This window comes from Pristiophorus japonicus, chromosome 4 (assembly GCF_044704955.1).
Source record: "Pristiophorus japonicus isolate sPriJap1 chromosome 4, sPriJap1.hap1, whole genome shotgun sequence".
Taxonomy (NCBI): Eukaryota; Metazoa; Chordata; class Chondrichthyes; family Pristiophoridae; genus Pristiophorus; species Pristiophorus japonicus.
Window position 1 is genome coordinate 315980545 of NC_091980.1, and position 10677 is coordinate 315991221.

General features: G+C 53.9%; 1 protein-coding gene across 1 annotated transcript in view; it reads left to right on the forward strand.

Moving 5' to 3' along the window:
- Positions 1-10677, forward strand: part of LOC139262804 (nesprin-2-like) — a 59041-nt gene that overhangs the window by 41371 nt on the left and 6993 nt on the right. The window contains exons 16-19 of the mRNA XM_070877957.1: positions 719-856; positions 4338-4492; positions 7637-7784; positions 9316-9410. Of these exons, the coding sequence (XP_070734058.1) occupies positions 719-856; positions 4338-4492; positions 7637-7784; positions 9316-9410 (536 nt within the window). The remainder of the gene's footprint in view (positions 1-718; positions 857-4337; positions 4493-7636; positions 7785-9315; positions 9411-10677) is intronic.

The window sequence follows — 10677 nt, forward strand, 5'->3', positions numbered from 1 at the left end:
CCCCTCCTAGTGTGGGGCCTGGACACCCCCCCCCCTCCCAGTGTGGGGCCTGGACCCCCCCCCCTCCCAGTGTGGGGCCTGGACCCTACCCGCTCCCAGTGTGGGGCCTGGACCCCCCCCTCTCCCAGTGTGGGGCCTGGACCCCCCCCTCCCAGTGTGGGGCCTGGACCCCCCCCCTCCCAGTGTGGGGCCTGGACCCCCCCCCCTCCCAGTGTGGGGCCTGGACCCCCCCCTCCCAGTGTGGGGCCTGGACCCCCCCCCTCCCAGTGTGGGGCCTGGACCCCCCCCCTCCCAGTGTGGGGCCTGGACCCCCCCCCTCCCAGTGTGGGGCCCGGACCCCCCCCCTCCCAGTGTGGGCCCTGCGCCCTCCCCCCTCGCTGGGGCCTGGACCTCCCCCCCCCCACTACCAGAGTGTGACCCCCCCGCCCGCCTCTCCCCCCCCCCAAGTGTGGGCCCCGCGCGCCCCCCCCTTGCTGGGGCCTGGACCTCCCTCCCCCCCTCCCTTCCAGAGTGCGCCCCCCTCTCAGTTTGGGCCCGCGCCCCCCCCCCCCCCCCCCAGTGTGGGGCCCACCGTTGCCCTCCTGCGGGCCAGTGACACCTCATGGTAACTGCCCACCTTGAGTAGGACTCCCGATACCAGCTGAGCTATCAGTGAGGCTGTTCAAACCCCTTTCTCAATCAGACTGCTCATATCTTCCTTCTCCGTGTTGTGTGACAGGGCTTGATGGAGCAGCACGAGGAGTTCCGCCGATGTTTACACACCCTGGAGACTCTGGTGAATGAGTCGGAGGAGGTTCTAAAATCAGACGACTCCGGCACAGAGGGAGTGGACCAGGCCCGTATGGAAACGGTGAAGGTACGTGCAACTGCCCTCACTTGGTTTGACTTTCGCCTATCCAGCCGTAGCCAGAGAATCACCTGCAATGGCTTCTCTTTCCGCCCCCGCATTGTTACCTCTGGTGTCCCCCAAGGATCTATCCTTGGCCCCTCCTATTTCTCATCTACATGTTGCCCCTCGGCGACATCATCCGGCAACACAGCGTCAGTTTCCACATGTACGCTGACACCCAGCTCTACCTCACCCCCACTTCCCCCGACCCCTCCACGGTCTCTGAATTGTCGGACTGTTTTTCCCACATCCAGTATTGGGTTAACAGAAATTTCCTCCACCTAAAATATTGGGAAGACTGAAGCCATTGCCTTCGGTCCCCACCACAAACTCCGTTCCCTGGCCACCGAATCCATCCCTCTCCCTGGCAACTGTCTGAGACTGAACCACATTGTTTGCAACCTCGATGTTGTATTTCTTATTTGACCTTGAGCTGAGCTTCTGAAACACACATCCACACCATGACCATGACCACCGATTTCCACCTCGGTAACTTCGCCCGTCTCCGTTCCTTCCTCAGCTCATCGTCTGCTGAAACCCTCATCCATCACCTTTGTCTCCTCCAGACTTGACTATTCAATGCTCTCCTGGCTGGCCTCCCATCTTCCACCCTCCATGAACTTGAGGTGATCTAAAACTCGGCTGCCTGTAACCGAGCTCGCTCCAAGTCCCACTCACCCGAAACCCCAGAGTTCGCGGATATACACTGGCTCCCGGTTAAGCAACGCCTCGATTTTAAAATTCCCATACTTGTTTTCAAATTTTACTCCCTCTGTGGTCTCGCTCTACGTCCCCTCCACCTCTCGCAACCCCTCCACTGCCTCTGATTTGTCACGCTGCTTGTCTGACATCCAGAACTGGATGAGCAGAAATTTCTTCCAATGAAATATTGTAAAGGCCGAAGCCATTGTCCTCGGTCCCCGCCACAATCTCCGTTCCATAGCCACCGACTCCATCCCCCTCCTCTGCCATTATCCCATGCTGAAACCGACTGTTCCCAACCATGGCCTCCTATCTTACCTTGAGCTTGAGCTTCTGACCCCATATCCATTCCACTCCAGGTGTCTGCCGCTGCTCAGTGGGTCACTCTCTCACCTCTGAGGCAGAAAGTCGTGGGTTCAAGTCCCACTCCAGTGACTCGAGCACAAAATCTGGGCTGACAATTCAGTACACTGCATTTTATAGTGTCTTTCACAACCTCCCGATGCCCCAAAACACGTTTCAGCCAATAAAGTCCTTTAGAAGTGTAGTCACAGTTATGATGTAGGAAACACTACAGCCAAGTTGCGTGCAGCAATGAGATAAATAACCAGGTCATTTGTGTTAGTGATTTTGGGTTGAGGGATAAATATCGGCCCAGGACGCCAGGGAAAACTACACTGCTCTTCTTCGAATAATGCCATGGGATCTTCGAGAGGGCAGATGGGCCTTGGTTTAACGTCTCATCCGAAAGACAGCACCGGGAGTGTCAGCCCAGATTTTGTGCTCAAGTCTCTGGAGTGGGACTCAGAGTGACTGATAGTAAATGACTGAGGAACCCCCTTCCCTGAGCGCGGTTACATCGATCGCTACCCCTTGCTCCAATCCCCCTCCCCACCACCCCCATCTAAGTGCAGCCCGGCCCCAGATAACTAAGGAAAGAGTAGGGCCTATTAGGGACTAAAATAGTGATCTATGTGTGGAGGCGGTGGCCATGGGTAAGGTACTAAATGAATAATTTGCGGCTGTCTTCACGAAAGAGGGGATGATGCCGACATTGAAGTTCAGGAGGAAGAGTGAAATATTGGACGGGATAAACATAGTAAGAGAGGAAGTATTAAGGGGTTCAGCATCCTTGAAAGTAGATAAATGGCCAGGACCGGATGAAATATATCCGAGACTACTAAAAGAAGCAAGGGAGGAAATTGCAGAGGCTCTGACCATCGTTTTCCAAACCTCCCTGGCTACAGGAGTTGTGCCAGAGGATTGGAGAATTGCTAACGTTGTCCGTTGTTCAAAAAGGAGGAAGGGATAAACTGAGTAATTACAGGCCAGTTAGTTTAACCTCGGTGGTGGACAAATTACTGGCATCAATTCTGAGGGACAGTATAAACCTTTGTTTAGAAAGACACAGATTAATCAAGGACAGTCAGCATGGATTTGTTAAGGGAAGGTCGGGTCTGATTAACTTGATTGAGTTCTTTTGAGGAGGTAACAAGGAGGGTCGATGAGGGCAGTGCGTTTGATGTAGTTTTCATGGATTTTAGCAAAGCTTTTGACAAGGTCCCACATGGTAGGCTTATCAAAAAAGTAAAAGCCCATGGGATCCAAGGGAGAGGAGCAAATTGGATCCAAAATCCAAGGGAGAGGGGCAAATTGGATCCAAAATTGGCCCAGGGGCAGGAAGCAAAGGGTAATGGTTTGCTGGGTGTTTTTGTGACTGGAAGGCTGTTTGCAGTGGGTTCCACAGGGCTCAGTACTGGGTCCCTTACTTTTTGGAGTATATATTCATGATTTAGACTTAAAGGTAGGGGGCATGATGAAGACATTTGCCGATGATACAAAGATTGGCCGTGTGGTTGACAGTGAGGAGAAAGCTGGAGACTGCAGGAAGATATCGATCAACTGGTCAGTTGGGCAGAAAAGTGACAAATGGAATTCAATCCGGAGAAGTGTGCATTTGGGGAGGGGCAACAAGGCAAGGGAATACACAATACATGGGAGGATACTAAGAGGTGTAGAGGAACAGGGACCTTGGAGTGTATGTCCACAGATCCTTAAAGGTAGCAGGACAGGCTGATAAGGTGGTTAAGAAGGCATTCAGAATGCTTTCCTTTATTAGCTGAGGCATAGAATACAAGAGCAGGAAATTTATGCTAGAACTGTATAAAACATTAGTTAGGCCACAGCTGGAGTACTGCGTGCAGTTCTGGTCACCGCATTACAGGAAGGATGTGATTGCACCGGAGAGGGTACAGAGGAGATTTACAAGGATGTTGCCAGGACTGGAGAATTTTAGCTATGAGGAAAGATTGGATAGGGGTTGGGTTTGTTTTCCTTGGAACAGAGGAGGCTGAGGGGAGATTTAATTGAGATGTATAAAATTATGAGGGGCACAGATAGAGTGGATAGGAAGGATCTATTTCCCTTAGCAGAGAGGTCAATAACCAGAGGGCATAGATTTAAAGTAATTGGTGGAAGGATCGAGGGGCGCTGAAGAAAAATGTCTTCATCCAGAGGGTGGTGGGGGTCTGGAACTCACTGCCTGAAAGGGTGGTAGAGGCAGAAACCCTGATCACATTTAAAAAGTACTTGGATGTGCACCGGAAGTGCCGTAACCTACAGGGCGACGGACCTCGTACTGGAAGGTATAATTAGGCTGGGTAACTCTTTGTCGGCTGGCGCGGATACGATGGGCCGAATGGCCTCCTCCTGTGCCATGATTCAATGAATCGTTCCTTTGTTACAGTGCCACCTGCTGAAGTTGAGTGGCACCTCTCTGCACCTGGAGACTTTGAGGCACCTCAGCCACCGGCTGCCGCTCAGCGAACCGGACTACAGGAGAGTGCAGGACCTGAACCGACGGTGGCATCAGGCTCATGCCACAGCTCGGGACCGCTGCAGGTACGTTCAACTCCTCCAGCTCCAGTCTCACTGTCTCCGGCAGTGCAGATCCACCAGAGCCAAACCTGTGGCAGAGACTGTGGCTCTCGTGTCTGACTGTTCAACCACCAAAGAACTCGCTTCGGGAGCGGAAGCAAGTCTTCCTCGATTCCGAGGGACTGCCTGTGATGACCTGGGGCTAAAAGGGTTGCGTGCCGAGGTCAACTTGGCAGACTTCCGGAGCGATATAGCACAGAAGGAGGCCATTCGGCTCGTTGTGCCTGTGCCCGCTTTATGGAAGAGCTGACCAAAGAGTCTCACTTCCCCGTGCCCTTTCCCCATAACCCTGCATAGACCAGGCTTGCATTCTCTCATAAGGACATAAGAAATAGGAGCAGGAGTAGGCCATACGGCCCCTCGAGCCTGCTCCGCCATTTAATAAGATCATGGCTGATCCGATCATGGACTCAGCTCCACTCCCCATAACCCCTTATCCCCTTATCGTTTAAGAAACTGTCTATCTCTGTCTTAAATTTATTCAATGTCCCGGCTTCCACAGCTCTCTGAGGCAGTGAATTCCACAGATTTACAACCCTCAGAGAAGAAATTTCTCCTCATCTCAGTTTTAAATGGGCGGCCCCTTATTCTAAGACCATGCCCCCTAGTTCTAGTCTCCCCCATCAGTGGAAACATCCTCTCTGCATCCACCTTGTCAAGCCCCCTCACAATCTTATACGTTTCGATAAGATCACCTCTCATTCTTCTGAACTCCAATGAGTAGAGGCCCAACCTCCTCAACCTTTCCTCATAAGTTAACCCTCTCATCTCCGGAATTAACCGAGTGAACCTTCTCTGAACTACCTCCAAAGCAAGTATATCCTTTTGTAAATATGGAAACCAAAACTGCACGCAGTACTCCAGGTGTGGCCTCACCAATACCCTGTATAACTGTAGCAAGACTTCCCTGGGTATAGAAGTTTAAGGTGTGATCTAATTGAGGCGTTTAAAATGATTAAAGGAATTGATAGAGTGGATAAAGAGAAACTATTTTCTCTGGTGGGGGAGTCAGAACATGGGGGCACAACCTTAAAATACCAGGAAGCATTTCTTCACACAAAGGGTCGTGGGAATCGGGAACCCTCGCCCCCACAAAGCTGTTGAGACTGGGGGGGGGGGCTGGGGGGGGGGGGGTCAATTGAAAATTTCAAAACTGGGATTTTGTTTTATTAGGTAAAGGTATTAAGGGTTATGGAACAAAGGTAGCTAAATGGAGTTAAGGTACAGATCATCCATGATCTAATTAAAAGGCGGAGCAGGCTTGAATTGCTGAATGGCCTCCTCCTGTTCCTGTGTAACAGGCTCGAGGGGCTGAATGGCCTCCTGCTGTTCCTGTGTAACAGGCTCGAGGGGCTGAATGGCCTCCTCCTGTTCCTGTGCAACAGGCTCGAGGGGCTGAATGGCCTCCTCCTGTTCCTGTGTAACAGGCTCGAGGGGCTGAATGGCCTCCTCCTGTTCCTGTGTAACAGGCTCGAGCGGCTGATTGGGCCTCCTCCTGTTCCTGTGTAACAGGCTCGAGGGGCTGAATGGCCTCCTCCTGTTCCTGTGTAACAGGCTCGAGGGGCTGAATGGCCTCCTCCTGTTCCTGTGTAACAGGCTCGAGCGGCTGATTGGGCCTCCTCCTGTTCCTGTGTAACAGGCTCGAGGGGCTGAATGGCCTCCTCCTGTTCCTGTGTAACAGGCTCGAGGGGCTGAATGGCCTCCTCCTGTTCCTATGTTCCTACAGTTTATCTACATTCCAAACTGTCCCCGCTCCACCGATTTGGGGGGAGAGTCCCTATCCCAAGGGCCCTGCTGATCCCACCCGCTGATAGTGGCTTTGATACAAACTTGAGAGTCTCGCTCGGTCATTTCATGTTGGTGTGAGACTGGAGTCACTCTGAAATAATGGAAACGGTAGTGTTGTGGTTATGTTACCGGGCCAGGAATCCAGGGGCCTGGACTCGTGATCCAGAGACACGGGTTCAAATCCCACCACGGCAGCTGGGGAATTTAAATTAGTTAATTAAATCTGGAATAAAAAGACTAGTATCAGTAATGTCCGTGAACCGGATTGTCATAAAACCCCATTTGGTTCACTCCTGCCCTTCAGGGAAGGAAATCTGCCGCCCTTACCCGGTCTGGGTCTATATGTGACTCCAGACCCACAGCAATGTGGTTGATTCTTAACTGCCCCTCTGAAATGGCCCAGCGAGACACTCGAGGGCAATTCGTGATGGGTAATAAATTCTGGCCTTGTCAGCTACACCCACATCCCATAAACGAATAAACCCCCCCCCCCCCCCAAAATGTGTCATGCAACAGACCCAGACACGAGGCGAAGAAGCCCCGAGTGGTGCAGAACTTTGGGAACCATCGGGTACACAGTCACTTTTCTCCTCCGGGTCGGACGGCAGGTTTTCTTCCCGAAAGGACATCAGTAAACCAGCTGGGTTTTACGACCATCCAACAGCTTTATGGTCACTTTTACTGATAATAGATTTTTATTTCCAGATTTTTAAGAAACGGAATTAAAATTTCTCTGCGCTCGGTGGGAGTTGAACTCGCGTTATCTGGATTATTAATCCCGTGACCGAACCACTACACTACCATACCCTGCTCGTAATCCTGTATCTCGGAGCTTCAGTTTCTGTGTCAAAGTGGTGTTAGATTATGGATCCGGACACATCCGAGGGTGAAAATAATCACGTTATGTACTGAATTATTGATTGGTTATTGGAATCACCGAATCTTACAGCACAGCAGCCTTTCGGCCCGTCCTATCTGTGCCAACTCTTGGGTAGAGCCATCCAATTAGTCCCACTCTCCTCTTTCCCTGCAGTCCTACAAATTTCTCCTTTTCAGGTATTTATCCAATTCCCGTTTGAAAGTCACTATTGAATCTGCTTCCACCGCCCTTTCTGACAGCGTGTTCCCGATCACAGGAACTCGCTCCGTCAAACACTGCTCCTCATTCCCCCGCCCCCCGCGGTTCTCTCACCAATCACCTTCAACCTGTGTCCGCTGGTTACCGACCCTCCTGCCAGTGGGAACAGTTGCTCCCCATTTACTCGACATCAAAGCCCTTCCTGGTTTTAAGCACCTTCTATCAAATGCTTGTGATTTCAGCCAAATGCAGCGAGTTATGCTGCACGAGGAGAGCTTTGGGCACAAGTGTGAGCGCTGGAGGCGGTTGCTGGAGAAGGTGGAGGAGGGGCTGCTGGTCGACATCGCCGGCAGCTACGAGGGGCTGAAAGAGCAGCAGGAAACCCACCAGGTGAGAGCGGGCCGCATGCACCACCCTTAAAGGGGCATTGCCCACCCAGCAATGGTGCCAGCGACGGTGATTGGTTCCAAGTGCGGGAAGAGCACAGTGCGCGTGTGCCTGCACCTTTTAAGAAGATCCACTGTTGGTTGTGGCACAATGAGCATGTGCCTGCACCTTTAAGGGGATGTCCTAAGGAAGTGGCACAGTGCACATGTGCCTGTGTCTTTAAGGACCACTTACCAGCAGCCGGTTTTCCAGGCACGGTTGCTGTGGTGACGGTGGGAGAGGGTACGCGGGGTGCGCTGGAATTTTATTCGCTTCTGCGCCCCTTGTGATGCCTATGATCGGCCCGGGTTTCAACTGTTCACGGTTTATTCTCAATCGGAAGCAAATCATTTCTCACTCATCAACAGACGGGTGGGGGAGGGGGAGGGAGTGTCCACTGACCACCCGACTGATCCTTCATGGTGTGGCTGTCCTGTGCTCACTGCAGGACCAGTGCCCCCATAGTCCCTGGCTGGGACTTCCAGCTCAGGCCTGCACCCTGGCAGGGCCTTGTATTGGGAGGAAGAAACAGGAATGTAGCTGCACATCTGTAAGCCATTCAGCACGGGGCTACTACAATACTGAGGGAGTGCTGCACTGTGGGAGGGGCAGTACTGAGGGAGTGCTGCACTGTCGGAGGGGCAGTACTGAGGGAGGGGCAGTACTGAGGGAGTGCTGCACTGTCAGAGGGGCAGTACTGAGGGAGGGGCAGTACTGAGGGAGTGCTGCACTGTCGGAGGGGCAGTACTGAGGGAGGGGCAGTACTGAGGGAGTGCTGCACTGTCGGAGGGGCAGTACTGAGGGAGTGCCGCACTGTCAGAGGGGCAGTACTGAGGGAGTGCCGCACTGTCGGAGGGGCAGTACTGAGGGAGCACCGCACTGTCGGAGGGGCAGTACTGAGGGAGCGCTGCACTGTCGGAGGGGCAGTATTGAGAGAGCGCTGCACTGTCGGAGGGGCAGTACTGAGGGAGCACACTGTCGGAGGGGCAGTACTGAGGGAGCGCACTGTTGGAGGGGCAGTACTGAGGGAGCGCTGCACTGTTGGAATGAGACATTAAACCACGGCCCCTGTCCGCCCTCTCAGGTGGATGTAAAATATCCCATGGCACTATTTCGAAGAAGAGCAGGGGAGTTCTCCCCGGTGTTCTGGGGCCAATATTTATCCCTCAATCAACATCACTAAAACAGATTATCTGGTCATTATCACATTGCTGTGTGTGGGAGCTTGCTGTGCGCAAATTGGCTGCCGTGTTTCCCACATTACAACAGTGACTACACTTCAAATCGTACGTCGTTGGCTGTAAAGCACTTTGGGAAATCCTGAGGTCATAAAATGTGCTCATTTCCAGCAATGGCTGGTCTGTGTGATTTACTTATTGTGCTTCCGGACAAGGAGCGAGGAGCCGGTGTTTCTGGGCGAGGGGCTCGGTACTGAGAGCTCCTGAACCGATTTGGAGATAACCCGACCCTCACTTTAACTCTGCTTCTGTTGCAGCTGCTCCAGGTGGAGGTTTCCATCGCGCAGCAGATCCTGCATTGTGTTGTGAGTGAGGCTCTGAATCTGATCCCTGGGGGCAACGTCCAGGACAGGTGAGCCACTGACTGGGGCAGTCTGACATTGTAGTCTTACTGGGCATTGCAGGAGGAACTTGCTCATCATTCTATCGTCTCTCTCGCTCTCCCGTCACTCTCTCTCCCGTCACTCTCTCTCCCGTCACTCTCTCTCCCGTCACTCTCTCTCCCGTCACTCTCTCTCCCGTCACTCTCTCTCCCGTCACTCTCTCTCCCGTCACTCTCTCTCCCGTCACTCCCTCTCCGTCACTCCCTCTCCCGTCACTCCCTCTCCCGTCACTCCCTCTCCCGTCACTCCCTCTCCCGTCACTCCCTCTCCCGTCACTCCCTCTCCCGTCACTCCCTCTCCCGTCACTCCCTCTCCCGTCACTCTCTCTCCCGTCACTCTCTCTCCCGTCACTCTCTCTCCCGTCACTCTCTCTCCCGTCACTCTCTCTCCCGTCACTCTCTCTCCCGTCACTCTCTCTCCCGTCACTCTCTCTCCCGTCACTCTCTCTCCCGTCACTCTCTCTCCCGTCACTCTCTCTCCCGTCACTCTCTCTCCCGTCACTCTCTCTCCCGTCACTCTCTCTCCCGTCACTCTCTCTCCCGTCACTCTCTCTCCCGTCACTCTCTCTCCCGTCACTCTCTCTCCCGTCACTCTCTCTCCCGTCACTCCCTCTCCCGTCACTCCCTCTCCCGTCACTCCCTCTCCCGTCACTCCCTCTCCCGTCACTCCCTCTCCCGTCACTCCCTCTCCCGTCACTCTCTCTCCCGTCACTCTCTCTCCCGTCACTCTCTCTCCCGTCACTCTCTCTCCCGTCACTCTCTCTCCCGTCACTCTCTCTCCCGTCACTCTCTCTCCCGTCACTCTCTCTCCCGTCACTCTCTCTCCGTCACTCTCTCTCCCGTCACTCTCTCTCCCGTCACTCTCTCTCCCGTCACTCTCTCTCCCGTCACTCTCTCTCCCGTCACTCTCTCCCGTCACTCTCTCTCCCGTCACTCTCTCTCCCGTCACTCTCTCTCCCGTCACTCTCTCTCACGTCACTCTCTCTCCCGTCACTCTCTCTCCCGTCACTCTCTCTCCCGTCACTCCTCTCCCGTCACTCCCTCTCCCGTCACTCCCTCTCCCGTCACTCCTCTCCCGTCACTCCCTCTCCCGTCACTCCCTCTCCCGTCACTCCCTCTCCCGTCACTCCCTCTCCCGTCACTCCCTCTCCCGTCACTCCCTCTCCCGTCACTCCCGCTCCCGTCACTCCCTCTCCCCGTCACTCCCTCTCCCGTCACTCCCTCTCCCGTCACTCCC